Raw genomic sequence first — 16,029 nt, forward strand, 5'->3', positions numbered from 1 at the left:
TCACATTATGATGTTTCTGTAAATATTTTAAAATGCCAGATCAAGAAGACGTATAACTAGGATTACATCAAATCTAATTTGATGACCCCCGTTTGAAAAGAGAAGTTTCTTAGCAACAAGGGCCAGTGGATTCTCTTTTCTTAAACATCATCAACTGGTAGATTTATATTTTACTTTCCTTCTTATTCTGATCATAACTTCCTGATACAGTTCTTTTTTCCCTGCTGTTTCTAATTGGTTTCCTTATTTTCTTGAACTAATTACCGTCATCATATTTAATTTTCTTCAAACTCCCAATCACACTATCTGATATGTTGAGTTCACATACATACACTTTAAAAAAAATAAAAATAAAATAACTTTTCCTCTCTCCCAGAGCCTGCCATTCTCATATTCCAATCTGGACAGATTGCCAGTCAGGCCTTCTGCCCAGTTGGCATCCCTGGTATTTCCTGTCACTGCTCTCCTAGATTAGATCCACTGTCTTGTGGATCCCACATCTTCCTTTTTCTTGGCTTACACCCTTGTTTTGCTGGAGAACATCCTTAAGTAGCTTCCTAAGAAAATATATTTGAGAGGTAAATTTTCTTAGGTATTGCATATTTTTAAATGTTTTTATTTCATTTCACACTTGATGGATATCTTGGCTGGTGTAGAATTCTAAACTGAAAATCATTTTCTCTTGGAAGTTTGAAAGCATTTCCCTATTATCACTTTTTAATTGTTGCCCTATTATCTTTTCTTTTTTTTTCTTTTTTTTACATCTTTATTGGAGTATAATTGCTTTACAGTGGTGTGTTAGTTTCTGCTTCATAACAAAGTGAATCAGTTATACATATACATATGTTCCCATATCTCTTCCCTCTTGCGTCTCCTTCCCTCCCACCCTCCCTATCCCACCCGTCCAGGCGGTCACAAAGCACGGAGCTGATCTCCCTGCGCTATACGGCTGCTTCCCACTAGCTATCTACCTTACGTTTGGTAGTGTATATATGTCCATGTTGCCCTATTATCTTTTATCATCCAGTGTTATTATGAGGTCCGATTCCTATTCCTTTTTCTTGGTTTTATCTTGTGAAAACTATTGTTAATTGCTTGCTGAACTTCCTAGATCTCTTGCAAAGTCCTTATATTTTCTCTATTTTTGGTCTGTGTTGCTTTGTTCTATTTTCTAGGAGACTTCTTCAGTTTTATCTTTCAATATTTCTATTGGAGGGACTTCCCTGGTGGTCCAGTGGGTAAGACTCAGAGCTCCCAATGCAGGGGGCCCAGGTTCAATCCTTGGTCGGGGAACTAGATCCCACATGCATGCCGCAGCTAAGTCTGCATGCCACAACTAAGAAGTCCACATGCCGCAGTGAAGATCCTGAATGCTGCAACTAAGACCTGGCCAGAGCAGCCTAAATAAATAAATAAATTAATTAAATATTTTAAAAAATATTTCTATTGGAATTTTAACTTCAGTAATCACATTTAATTTCCAAGAATTATTTCTTGTCCTCTACTCCTTTTACGTAATATTCTGTTCTTGTTCTGTGGATACAGTCTTTTCTTGGTTCTCTGAATATGCTAATTAAATTTTTAAAATTTCCTATATTTTCCTCTGCATTTTCTGGGATTCTTCCAAGCTCATTTTTCCCCTATAGTTTATACTTGACTATTTTTCATGTTGAAGTCTTTCTTCAAATTTCTGATGATGCTTTGTGGTTTAGAAGGGCTGGATAGCTTTTGCAGATTTAATCGGCTTTAGGGCAATGGGTCAATTCTCCTGCTATGACTCCTCTGTGTAAAACAGGGAGCTGAGGAACAGAGTTGCCCGCATCCCTGCTGGAAGCCCTAGTTCTCTACAGACATTTCATTTAATTTCTTTAGAGAACTGTCAGGTATTTTCCCTGCAGGCCTGCACCAGCTGCTAGCTCAGCTGTCTGGTGGAGGAGAGGAAGTCTCAAATGATGCAGTCATTCTGTATTGGGGCCTTCAATTAATCCCCATGTGTTCAGACCCATTTAATTCTGTTGCTTCCACCACGTGCCTGCTGATTCTGAGCCTACTCTCTGGTGTTATATCTGGCTCCACCTCCTCTGTAGTTCCTTTGTCAAATATTCTAGGCTGGATTTTTCCTTCTTACTTTATTATTCAACTAATTCCCATCTGCTTTCCAAAAAATTGTTGAAATGTGTCAACTGAGGATAACCTCCCATCCTCACCACATTCTCTTCACTCTGACGAGTCTATTCCTTTCTGTTCCTAGATACTTTTCTTGTAGTGAGCATCTAAGGGTAAAGAAAGAAAATTCCCTGTGTGTGTATGTGTGGGTGTGCACGCATAAATGTGGGCATGATGTGCAAGAATCAATCCATTTCTTATCTATTTTCCTCTTTTTAGTCAGTCAAATATTTCTTTCTTTATTTACAATTATTTATTTATTAAATAAGTTATTTATTAAATTGAAGTATAGTTGATTTACAATGTTGTGTTAATTTCTGCTGTATGGCAAAGTGACTCGGTTATACATATATATATATATATATATTTATTTATTTACATGCTTTTTCATAAACTTTTCTATGTTGGTTTATCACAGGATATTGAATATAGTTCCCTGTGCTATACAGTAGGACCTTGTTGTTTATCCATACTATACATATATACTAGTTTGCATCTGCTAACCCCAAACTCCCAATTGTTCCCTCTCCCATATTTTCTTCTTTTCTAATAAATGTAGTTATGGTTATTAATTTTTCTATATGACCACTTGGGCCACACAGCATAGGTTTTAATATGTACGGCTCTCATTGTCGGTCATATCTGAAGAGTTTATAATTTCAGTTTATGTTTCCCCTTTAACCAAAGAATTATTTTGAAGCCTGTTTTAAAACTTTTTGCTTTGTTTTACTTTTGCCCATTCTTTTGTTCTTAAGTTTTAATTTTATTGTATTGTTGCCAGAGACTGAAATGCATGATTTCTACGTTTTGGAATTTACTGAGATTTTTTTTTGAGAGGTCTAATTCATAAGCAACTTGAGGAAATGTTCCATAGAGTTTGAAACATATTTGTGTGTTTTATGTTTTGTGGTATCATCTGGGATGTTAGTTCTAAAATTTTGAACTGCTTTACCCTTCTCATTTTCTGTTGTCATTTTGGATTTGCTCTAAATATATATATATATATTTTCTGTCAGTTCAAGGGATTTAGACGGAGCAGAAGTTTGGGCTCTGTCTGCCATATAGATAAAATCCCTCAGGTTGGGGCTTTTCTGTCAATTGCTATCTATACTATATTTTTCTTCTTTTTATCTTCTATAGACCCATTTTCAAGGGGATGCATTTTAAAATTGTTATAGTAGTCCCATTTTAAAAAATGTCCCATTTTAAATTCTACTAGTAAATACTTTAAACTCTACTATATTTTTCTACTTTTCAATGGCAGAGTGAAATTGTATCACTTAAGTTCCGTTTATTCAAACTAAAGAATTTGGCAAGACCCTCGTCATTGGTTTTCTCTTTCAAAAATGTCTTGACATCTAGTCTTGTACACCTACTCTTCTCGCCTAGATTTTGACTCAGGCAAAGAATTTCCAGATTAATTTATGAAGAATTGACATCTTTATTATGTCAACTCTTCCTTTCCAGGATTGTGGTAGTTTCTCTTTTTTTTCAGGTCTTCTTTTATGTTTTTCAGTAAAGTTTTACAGTTTTTTAATATAGTATTTTGGCGTTTTTTATTAAGTTTATTCCCAGTTGTTTTATAATTTTTGTGGAGTGAGTTGAATCTTTTTTTTCCCGTTACTTTTCCAGCTTGTTGTTACTGGCTGGATCTGTATGCCTGCGTCCTAACAGCAAGGGAATCCATTTGGGATTAATGGGTCTTTCTCTTCACGATGAAACTCCAAGGATAAGGTTTAAAAGAGAATGGGAGGTGAAGGTTGTGTGTTTTATTTTACATGAATGATGTTGCACCATAGATCTTGTTCTATTTCTTGCTTTGTTCCCCCTTAACACCATTAAATGTGACCTTTCCTTTAAGTTTTTTAAGAGGTACCTTTGATCAGATTAAGGAAATTCCCTTCTATTCATAGTTCTCTGAGTTGCTGCTGGTTTTTATTTTTATCATAAGCAGGTGTTGAATTTTATCAAAGGCTTTTCCTGCATCTATTGACATGATCACATAATTTGTTCCCCTTAAATCTGTTAAGTTTGATTTTCTAATTTTAAACCATCTTTGCATTCTTAGAATAAAACTCAGCTTGGTTAGGATATATCAATATATACTGCTGGGTTCAGTACATTTGTCTAGAATTTTTACATCTATTTCCATATCCTGTGTCTTCCTTTCATTGGTTTGTTATAGTAATTATATTAGTCTCACAAAACAAGTTTGGGGAGATTTCTTTCTTTTTTATGATTGGAATTACCCAATCATTAAAAGTTTGGTAGATGTCATCTGTAAAGTTCTCTGAGCTTTTTTGGCGGGAGGGGTAGATTTTTTAAAAAACATAGTCAATTGCTTTGTGGTCATAGAGGGTCTATCTAGACTTTCTGTTTCTAGAATCAGTTCTGGTAAGCTGTGCTTTTCTAGTAACTTATTCATTTTGCTTATGTTTTCCAATTATGATATACAGTAGTTTATAATACCTTTTAGAAAATTTACCTGTTTTATCTATTATCTATTGTATAATCTATTGTATCTATGGTTATGTTTCCTTTTCATTTCTAATATAATTTACTTGTGTCTTCTCTTTCTCTATCTAAGAGGGCTGGCTTTTGTTTCCAGCTTTTCAAACCATCAGCTTTTGATGTTCTCAGTCTTCTCAATCGGTTGTTTCTGTTTAATCAAATTCTGCTTATCCTTATTTTTCTTCCTTCTGTTTCCTCCAGGTTTACTTTGCTGTTCCTTTTATAGTTTCTTGAGTTAGATGTTGAGCTTGTTGACTTGTTGACTCAACCACCTACTCAACATCTCGTCTCAACATTGCAGGTCTAATAGGCACCCCAAGCTTAACATGGCCAAAACAAAATTCTTGATCTGTACCTCCCAAAATGTGCTTTTCCTACAGTTTTCCCCATCATGGTGAAATCACCCATTCACTCAGTTGCTCAGGCCAAAAACTCAGGACCCCTCTTTGTTTTTTCTCTTTCTCTGTACGCTACATCCAATCCTTTCTGCTCAATTTTGAAAATATAGCTTGAATTTCACAACTTCTCAGAACCTCCACTGCTACCACCCTAGTTAAAAACCACTCTCACCTCTGCTAGACTGTTGTCAGGGCCTCCTGACTGGGCTCTTGCTCCTTTTGTCTCACCACAGATCTGCACACTGCACCTGCAACATACATCTGATGATGTCAGCTCCCGTTCAAAATCTTCCAAAGGCTTCTCATCTCAGAATAAGCTCCCAGTTCTCCAACCGCATACCTTACCACCCTGTAGCCACATAAACTTCCTTGTTACTCCCCAATGTACCAGGCATAGCCTCTCCTCAGAGCCTTTGAACTTGTGTGGAATCTTCTTCTCTCCTCAGATAACCATATGGGGGAATAAAATGAGAGCAAAAGCCTGTGGATATCTAAATAGCACCCCCTTCACCCTTGCTTTATCTACCTCAAAGTTCTTATCATTATGTGACATTATATTATATACTTATTTGTATGTTTACTATGAGTCTTCCCCCACGAGAACGTTAGATTGCTGTCTTGTTCAGTACTGTGCATCCAGAGCCTGGAACAGTGCCTGGCACATAAGAGGGATCTAATAAATGAATGGGGGCTGGGGAGTGACATCAGAGTCAGAGGGTTCCTTGTCAAGCATGGAACTAGCACAAAGAGCATTGGATGAATTGGATGACAGCTGGAATCAGAGTAAGGTCGCCTTGACAAACAGTCCTATCCTGAACACTCCATTAGCTAAAACTTTTCTCATACTCTTAAATATTTTTCCATACCAGCGTTGCTGGATCTTAGGTCCCAAATCATGTCTTCCAGGCAGACCTAAGTGCTGCTTCCTTTGTGCTCCCACTACCCCTTCTGCCCACCCACACCAAACCGTCTCATCCAACAATGACAGGTCTCATGCAGCCTTGGCATGCACCCTCTCCCCCCCACCAGAGTTTCAAGAAAGCCAAGGCTGTGATTTGTTGTTCAGTTTATTCCCTGCCCCTCTGAGAGTGTGGCACAAGTCAGGCTCAGATGAAAGAATGCATTGGGTAGGCCTCTTAAAGCAAGGTCCCTCGGCTGGAACAATGTCAGGCAACTTTGCTGCTTGTACTGAAGGTGGTGATGTTGAGAAAACGTGGGTGCTGTGAAAGGCTTATGGTAACATACTTCGTGTGTTTGTGGACAGCGGGTCAAGGGCCCGGGATGGCCGCACAAACAGGCGTCCCGAGCCTAGGCCTTCACTTGCCCCAGCATCCCATTAATCCTTAATATTCAAATTCCGCCCACTAAACCAGCCCCTCGGCACCCAAGCCACCTCTTTTCCCCAAATGACGACCGTCGGCAGCCAATCGGCAGCTAGAAGGGGCGTCCGCCCCTTTTTCCTTTGCCGGAACGGACACGAACTCCCGCCAATTGGAGGCGTCGCCGCCGAGGCTCCGCCCCGCCCCTGCCGTCGCACCCAATGGCGGGCCGGCTGGCAGCGGCGCCGGGGGCGGGGCGCGGGCGCGCAGGTGCAGCAGCGCACAGGCCGACCGGGAGGGCGGGGCGCGACGTCGGCCGTGCGGGGTCTCGGCGTCGGCGGCGCGCGCGCTCCCTCCTCTCGGAGAGAGGGCTGTGGTAAAAGCCGTCCGGAAAATGGCCGCCGCCGCCGCTGCCGCGCCGAGCGGAGGAGGAGGAGGAGGCGAGGAGGAGAGACTGTGAGTGGGACCGCCGCGGCCGCGGGTGGGGACCCTTGCTGGGGGGCGGGGGGTAGGGGCGGGACGTGGCGCGGGAGGGGCCCGCGGGGTCGGGCGACACGGCTGGCGGATGGCGTCCCTCCTCTCTACCCTCCCCCTCCCGCTGGTGACGGCGCCCCCCCCCCGGCCCGTTACCCGCACTTGCGGGTGACCGTCCTCGGCGCGGCCTCCCAGGGCTGCCTTCGCCTGGTTCCCCCCGCCCTCCCGCCTTCGGCGCGCATCCCGGCCCCCGGCCCCGCGGGCACCCCTGTCGCCGGGGTTTCGCCTGTCGGGGCTGCGCGCGCGCGTCGTGCCCTTCGCGGGGCTTCGGGCCCGAGGCGCCGTCGCGCGCCCGCGGCCCCGGCCTCTCCCTGGATCGCGCTTTCCCGTCTCCCTCCCTCGCGCGCCCCCTCTCCCGTTACTCGGCCCCCCCACGGGCGCGCGTGCGCAGTCCGCCTCCCGTCGGGAGAGTGCGCCACAAGGGCTCCTGCGCTTTCACCCCCATCTCCAGGCTTTGCCTCCCCCTCCTTCTCGCCCATTCCATGACTTTCTGCCCCCACTGCGAGCGAGTTTCTTTCGCATCTACCAGGAACAAGTAGGTGGGAATTATTGTCCACCCACAAAAGGCACTAGACATTGTGTTCCTGACCCCACAGCTCATCAGAAAGAGGCGGTTATAGTTGCCATCAGGAGCCGTGGGTAGGGGACTGTGTCCGGCAGCACCTGAGGCTCTTCGGTGGGAGCGCGCCCCCAGGGCCTTTGGGGGTGCCGTGGCCTCAGAATACGAGCGCCCTCCCATCCTCCCCCCCTTCGCCGGCGATCTTCAGTTACATAAGTGGAGTGGGACATAGTATGTGACGGGCTTCCATAGTCCTGGAGCGTGCCCTGCTCAAGATCACCAGTACCAGATGGGGCAAGTTCACCGCATCGCTGTGGCTCCTATCAGTTGGTCCCTGAAAGTTTATTTTCTTTTTAGTTTGGTTCTGAGTCACGCAAACTGAAACTCAGGTGACTTATTCGTGGCGTGGCAATGTTTTTGTGGTTTTGCACTGAAGACTTAAGGTCATTGTGAAGAGTCTAAAGATTGCTCTTACAGAGGAGACCGTTCATGGCATTGCTGAGTGTGGATCCAAGGGGGAAAAGCTGTCTCTGGAATACACCTCTGTGGCCGTCGCTTCTGTTGTGAGTGTGTTCGGTGTGGATCGGTCACAGCAGAAATGGGCTCCACCACAAAATTCATATTCCTGACTCATGGTCAGGCAGATGTGTGCTTCTGGTTTTTCCAGGAACAGGAACAGGTTCTGCAGAGCCATTCACACGTTGTGTCTCTGCTGTGCGGGATCAGTGCCCCAAATTGGAAGATGGTAGGATCAAATTCAGGGGGTGGTTGGTGATTGTGGAACCGAACCTACTGGCCTGGAGGCTGAATGGCTTACACTTTGTAGGACTCTGGCAAGTTTTAGGCATTTTGTTATATTACAGAAATGAAGCATATTTGGGCCTTGGTAGTAAAATTTATTGTTAATAGGCAGTTACTATACAGGAGAAGTTTGGGTTTCATGGCCGGAATTTTCATCTGCATCTGAGTGATTTCAGCTAACAATGAGATTAACCTCTCCTCTTGGGTCCTTTGAAATATGCTGGATCTTTATTTTTTTTAAAAAAATCTGGATTTTTTTTTGGTCTTTTGGGAATTTCCACGAGGGATTTACGGAAATAGGCTTATTTATGGGTTTTTTAGGACTTCTACTTAAAATCCTAGTCACGGAGCCTAGGAAACATTTGCTTTTATTTTGTTACCCAGACATATCAGAACCTTAAAGGGCACAATCAATCTAGTAGAAGTCCAGTTGATTGAATAAGTTGCCACAGAATACCCATTCATGACATGTCAGCCAGGTGGCCGGCCGATCACTGAGGTGCGTTCCCGTCTGCACACACAGATAACACGAGCTCACTTGACGAAGATTCCAAGGTTTGTACGTCTAAGCCTGAGACGTGACAGGACAAGGGCTCTGCTTTGTTTTGCGTCATGGGCAGTGCATTAGCCTCCTTGGGTGCCCCTCCAGTTAGTTGTTCCATCATATCCCTATCCCTTTAAACTGCACAGACAGCTTCCAGAATATAGTTTCTCTGCAAAGTGATTGGTGGCATCTGAAGTCATCATGTCCTAACAGCTTGAAGAAACCTTCTGTGGCTTTCTTGCCAGTACTGGCCTATCACACCATGCTCTTTTTTTTGTTGTTACAGATTTGCCTGGAATGCTTTAAACCTAGAGTCCCGGGTCTTTGTTTCACTTGATAGAGCATGATGCAGTCCAACCGTACTCCAACTTTTGCGCTGCGCTGCTTATGTTTCAGGAGGGTTAGAATACAATTTTGCATTCTATTTGCAATTTCCAGCCACAGCCATTGTTTCCCTGCCTGCCCTGCCTCTGTGTGGCTGAATTTAGTGGGGTGGGGAGGCAAGCTGTGGAATTTGACAGAAGAAGTGGCTAGATGAGTCCAATATGATTTTACCCCACCCGAATACCCCTTCCCCCATGTGGAGATGGCATGAGAAGCTCGCTTCTTGAACCTAGAATAAAGAAGAGCAGACGGAAAAGTGTCAGTTCCTTACTCGAGGGCGGTTTCCACCACTAATACACCTGCCCAGACTATTTACATTATAAATGATGTCTCCTGGAACCTGTAATCTTTTCTTTATTTTTGTTAAACATCTATTTTATTTATTTATTTATTTTTGACTGTGTTGGGTGTTCATTGCTGCGCGCGGGCTTTCTCTAGGTGCGGCGAGCGGGGGCTACTCTTGGTTGCAGTGCGAGGGCTTCTCATTGCAGTGGCTTCTCTTGTTGCGGAGCACAGGCTCTAGGCGCGCGGGCTCAGTACTTGTGGCTCGTGGGCTCTAGAGCACAGGCTCAGTAGCTGTGGCGCACGGGCCCAGTTGCACTGCGGCATGTGGGATCTTCCCGGACCAGGGCTCAAACCCGTGTCCCCTGCATTGGCAGGCGGATTCTTAACCACTGTGCCACCAGGGAAGCCCTGTAATCTTTTATAAAGGTGAATATCAGTGAAAAGCTTTTAATTGGCTAAGAGCAGTCTGTGGCCAGCCTGCCCAAGTTATGTATGAGAAGAAGAGGAGCACAGAAAATGTTTGGCATTTGTAGTAACTAGTGTTTTAAGTGCAGAAGTAGTAAAGCATTGGTCCTAGACTGGTGGTTCCAGGGAGTGTGGCAGGACACCTGCTTGTTCTCACCACCCTCTGCTCTGGTGACATGCATGCAGACCAGCCTCGTGTGGCCGGCAGACGCAACCTTTTTTCTTGGGTAGAGCATTACTGCCACTCCAATGGAAGGACCTTGTCCTCAATGCTTCTGTACCAGCCCTCTCCAGTCAAACTGCCATTGTCACCGCTGTGCCTTTACCTCATTTCGGGTAGGACGGATGTAAATGAGTTCCTCTTCCTGGGACTCACTGACACAAAAGTTGTGCTCTTCTGCCTTTACCTGGTCTCTTCTGCCTGCTTCTGGCAAGGAAGCTCTTCTTACTGAAAGCTTGATTTGCATGCCATTGCTTAAATACCTGGTTCCACCCCTTTGATGGTAGGTATGGTGTGTGGGGGAACTGAGTGGGAATGGGAATTGGGGGGCTGGCAGGGCATGCCCACTCCCGTGTTTAAGGGGAGTTGTGACCATTCCATTACAGAATAAAGCCTTGGCCTTTTTCACTTCTTCAAGGCACACTTGCGTTGGTTCTGCTGGTGTATGAATGTGTCTTTAGCATAGCTGTTTTACAGTACTGCAGAGGTCTGGACTCTTGGGAGCAATCCTTAGGAAGGGTTCAGTTGGCTTCTGTGCCTAAGAGCTGGGGGCACTATGTATATGGACCTGCAAATCATTGCTTTATTGGATCTTCACCTAAGTGCTCTCATTTGCTGGCTCTTTTTTTTTCTCCACGGAATCTTGAGTTATCAGAGATCTTAAAGTTTCAGAGCTAGAAGAAACCTTAGTCTAGCTCCCTCAGTTTACAAATAAAAATGCAATTTACCAAAAAAAAATGCAGCTGTGAGAAGTTGTGGCTTTTCCAGGGCCTCCCAGCCAGGGTGCCAGTTTGATTTTTATTATATGGCTAACTGAGTAATACTGTAACCTTGACTTCTGGGATTTCAAAGTGTTCTATGGCTCGAATGTTTAAGGGAATTATAAGGCCTCACTGCACCTCAACAGATAATTCCAGGTACCATCCTGGTAGTTACAGACCAGCAGTAAAAGACTTGGTTGGTGTTGCCCTTCCTCTGGGTTTGATTACATGAGTAATTGTTTGTGTGAAGAGTCTCTAAGTTATACACTCTAGGCTTTTTTTAGTCTAAAGATAAAAGTGCCACTCTCGGGCCAGCAAGGTATCAGAGATTAGCTAATATGGGGCAGTTTAGGTTTAACAAGGAAATGACGGTTATCTTGATAAAAAATAGAGTGACAAAAGACCTTTTTTGAACATGTGTTCAAAAGCAAAATAGAAACTATCAAGCTATTAACCCAGTTTGTTGAACATTTCGATTTCCTGATCTGAGAGGCTTAAAAGTGATTGCTCTAAAACAGACTTGTGTATTTTTGAGGATAGCTTTGGATCTCCCAGGGCACTTGGTTTCTGTTGGTGCTGCTTTTTTTCTCTCACGGTTAAAGCCCCTTTATGTAATGTTACAGCAACGTGTTGCAACTTCAGCTGCTTTAAAATGAAGGGAGACTTTGCCTCTGGATTTCATGTGTTCTTCTTGGGATGACATTTTGATGTTGCATGTTCTCTTGAACATGTCTTCTCTCCCTGAGTATTTCTGTATGACATGTTGCAAGAAGTACTAACCAGAGATCGCTACTAACGGTATGTTTTATAGTGTCAAAATTTCCCTCAGAGGTGACAAGACCTGTGATAGTGTCGGTTCTAACATGCATGAGTCTTTCCTTTATTTTAGTACCGTGTGTTATATGTCAGTAAATTGCAGTTTATTCTTTGTTTCTAGCTAGGTAAGCCGGGAGATAGCATAGTACTTTGTCTGTATGTTTATCTTCAAAATGTCCCAAATAGCCCTGGGAAAAAGGTCGTGGAGCACAATGGGGGCTTTCAACTTACGATTTTCTTTGTTTTAGGCTCCATAAAAATACAGACTCACCAGTTCCTGCTTTGATGTGACATGTGACTCCCCAGAATACATCTTGCTTCTGTAGACCAGCTCCAACAAGATTCCATGGTAGCTGGAATGTTAGGGCTCAGGTAAGTAACCTTCCTTTTTTTTTTTTTAGTATATGTCCTGGTTTGGCCATCTGTTTTTAAAAAAAAAAAAAGGAATAAAACAAGTTATACTACTCTTGGACAGTATAAAAGTACCCCAAAGACTAAAGACATAACTGTGCCAAACTGTGCCATATAATAAAAAAAAGTCACTTCCCTGAGCCCTGAAAGGTCAGTTTGGGTAGGGCTACTTGGTAGCCACAGTGTGATCTGGGGGCGGGTGTCAGATTAGAGCCGGAACTGGTGACCTGCACCTTCAGTTCACCTTCAAGCAGGTCAGCTGAGCTGAGAGCGCTTTGACTGAGCTCTTCACTTGCCGCTACTGCTGTCGCCTAGCGGCCTTCAGCACTGTGCTTTGTTTGCTTTGGTATTGGGTAAATGACTTCCTGGTCAACATTAGTGAGTGGCGGTAATGCATTTTCAGACGTGGGAACTGGTGTGTGGTCCCCTAGAAGGATGACATCCTGAAAGCTGTTGCCAGACAGCGGAGCCCATGGCTAATGGTGTGTGCTTGCCGCACTCCTCCCACGGGGACTGCAGAGAACACCCAGATACACTTCTGGCTCTTGAGACTCTAGAGCAGAATGAATGCCTTTTGAAAAGCTGGGAAGCTAAGTCATTTGAGTCTGACACTCAGAGGCTCTATCAGCTGCGCTTTGGGCTACTTTGGCGCCACTGCGTGGACTTAATTTCGTAAAAATGAGTGGTTCCCTAATTTCTCAACTGTCTGGCTCAATATCTTAAGCTTTTTTAGAGTAGGGGTCACTCCACACTTGATGTTTTGACATCCGGATTTCAAACATTCCATGTGGTAAGACAGAACGTTCTAATTTGATTTTTCCATTTCTTTTCCTAAGAAAAAATGTGAGTTTACACATACGCTGCCATTGTGATTCCAGCTGAGACCCTCAAGTAGCACTGTGCTGTATCTCTCTAGTGGTTTCTGCCGCCTCAGTGTAAAGCCGTGTGGACATCCGTAACAGATCGCCCATTTCGGGGCTGTGCGAGGGGCAGAGTTTGGGTGGCAGAGAATAAAAGGTGTAGAAGGAAGTGAAGAGCATCACACTGCCTCCAAGTCCCAAGTTGGGTTTCACTCCTGATCCTGTGACTCAAATTGTCATTCCCGTTTACCGCTGCGGGCTGTGCTCTGGGCCCTGCCGACAGGGCGTTCTTTGTACGCCACGTATTTATGCTGGTGGGAGTTCTGTGGCTGGCGCTTTGTGCATTGTCTCAGAAATTGTGTGGACTAAATGTAACATAGGCAGTGAATGGGTTTCTTCTGATAGATATTAGGCCTAAGGGGGTGATTTATGTTTTAATAGTCTTTTTCTCAGATTACGAATGGATTTTAGAAGACAGTGGTGACTCTGTACAGTTTCGTCTAAGAAATGTAGAAAGGAAGAGATGTTTTTAAAATTATCTCTTATTACTTATGAATGGGAAAGGCACGGCCATTTGAGCTTCAAGGAACTTAGAAGGTAATTCTCAAAGGACAGAACCTGTTTTTAATAGATAAGTGCTTGATATCTTGCTATTTTTCTCTTCCTTTTTAAGAAATTATAAAAATAATACATGCTTTTTATAGAAAGTTCAAACCATTTTAAAGTATATCAAGTAAAAAAGCGAAAGCTCCCCATTACTCTCCGTACCCACTACCCAGAGTAACTGCTGTTAATAGCTTAACGTAGATCCTTCTGAATCATCTTCTCAGGCTACACCAACATGCACCTTTTGTATTTTTGACAAAACAAGAATGGTATTGTACGTATTCTGCATCTATCCATGTGATGCGTTTCTCTGCCTCATTTCTGTTTAATAGCAGCGTGGTTTGGTGCCAATTTACTGTCATGTGTTGTCCCCCTATTGGTTTTCCCAATGGTTCACTTTTTAAGATGCTGTTGGATTGAACTTCCTCATGTGCCAGTCTTTTTGAAGAATGGCTACCTAGACTTGGAGTTACTGGTGGGTACTACCACATCACCTTCCAAAATGTCTATCCCATTTCCCACGACAGTCTTAGAAAGTGCCAGTTCCCATACCCTCCCAGAATTGGATATCCATCTTTTAAATTTGTGCTCCTTGGGTTATTACTGGGGTTGAATGTCAGTAGTCATTGGCCATTTGTATTTGGTCTTTGTGAATTGCCTGTTCATATTCTGCATTTATCCTTCCCTCGGGATATTTCTTTTTAAGTCAATTTATAAGGACTCTTAATGTATTAAGGAAATTAATTCTTTGTCATCATGCAGATATTTTTCCTACTTTGTTGCTGTGCGTGGGCTTTCTCTAGTTGTGGCGAGCGGGGGCTGCTCTTTGTTGCGGTGCGTGGGCTTCTCATTGCGGTGGCTTCTCTTGTTGCGCAGCACCGGCTCTAGGCGCACGGGCTTCAGTAGTTGTGACTCGCGGGCTCTAGAGCGCAGGCTCAGTAGTTGTGGTGCACGGGCTTAGTTGCTCTGCAGCATGTGGGATCTTCCCGGACCAGGGCTCGAACCCGTGTCCCCTGCATTAGCAGGCGGATTCTTAACCACTGCGCCACCAGGGAAGCCCATGTCATGTATCTTTTGATCCTGCTTGTCTTTTTGATATATAAAATTTCTGTTATGGTTTCTTCTTTTGCTTTTATACTTAGAAAGTCCTTTCCTACTCTAAAAACATGACAATGTGCATCTGTATTTCCTTTCTTCCTAAAAAACTTGATGATGTGCTATATCCATATATACATATTTGATACATGCGAAAGAATCTTATAGGTAAGTTGTCCTGTGTTTTTTGTATGGTATTTAAAATACTTGTTTTTGTATTTAACTTTGCGGTGGGATGAGGTCTAGAGCCCACCTAGCCAGTTGTATCATAGCCATTTGGTGAACCAGTCATCCGGTCTTCATATGCTTCATCTGGTGTATCATATGCTGAGTTCAGGTGAACAAAGCATCTCTTACTTTTTTCTTTCTGAATTTTTTCTTTGTGAGGCTTGGTGGCAAGCCTGTCAGCAGATAATCATTTATTCATTCACCCAACAAATATTTTAGCCCCTGCTTCGAGCCAGGGACGGTGCTGGGCCCTGCAAGTACTACCTTCTTGACCAGGCAAGGGGTGGCGGGGTAGGCTACAGAAGTCATGATGCCAACTGCATGGCTACAGTGCTCATTCCGGAAGACTCAAGAAAATAGTGGATCTTCACAAAAGTAGGTTTTAGATAAACTAGGAGGAATCCAGAGGGTGTGTGTGTGCATGTGTGTGTTTTAAATTCTGACATAGAAGTTAAAGCTTTAGGGTAGACTGCAACATAAGCATAGTTTGTTTTCTAACTCATGTAATTGAAGGCTGATTTGTGTCTTGATTTATGATGAGGGCTTTTTGCTGTTAAAATAGTTCTATATTCAGCTGGCTTGGTTGTGATGGAATAAAAGTTGCGTACTGATAAAAATGGTAATTTTCTTCTATGATGATTTTGAAGCTTTCTGTAATAGCTGATTAAAAATAAAGACAGGATTTTGGTGACTATAATCTTAGGGGAACAAGTGTAATTTTTTGCAACTTGTATCATTTAAATCTAATAAATACCCTCAAAACTGAAGTGGAATCCTGATTTTTTTTTTACTTAAAGAAATGATATAAATGATTTGTGATTAAGGAAAAGGCTTCTTGTATAAGGCTGAGGGGTTTTTTTAATGATGTTTTAGAATAGTTAGGTATATAGTACGGAATGAAAAAGGTGGTACAAAAGGTTACATGGTGTAAGATCTCCTTGCCACTCTGTCCCCAGACATCCATTTCTCTCCCTGAAGGCAGTCATCATTACCAGTTTCTTATTAATCTGTGTGTGTGTGTAATTTTTAAATTGTGGTAAAATAGTCATAATGTAAAATTTACTGT

General features: G+C 43.2%; 1 protein-coding gene across 1 annotated transcript in view; it reads left to right on the plus strand.

Annotated features, from left to right (window-relative positions):
• The first annotated feature begins 6,697 nt into the window (after positions 1-6,697).
• MECP2 (methyl-CpG binding protein 2) overlaps positions 6,698-16,029 on the plus strand; it is a 62,043-nt gene continuing 52,711 nt past the window's right edge. The window contains exon 1 of the mRNA XM_067723582.1: positions 6,698-6,850. Coding sequence (XP_067579683.1) covers positions 6,789-6,850 — 62 coding nt within the window. The 5' untranslated portion in view covers positions 6,698-6,788. The remainder of the gene's footprint in view (positions 6,851-16,029) is intronic.

Source organism: Pseudorca crassidens, chromosome X (genome assembly GCF_039906515.1).
Source record: "Pseudorca crassidens isolate mPseCra1 chromosome X, mPseCra1.hap1, whole genome shotgun sequence".
Lineage (NCBI taxonomy): Eukaryota > Metazoa > Chordata > Mammalia > Artiodactyla > Delphinidae > Pseudorca > Pseudorca crassidens.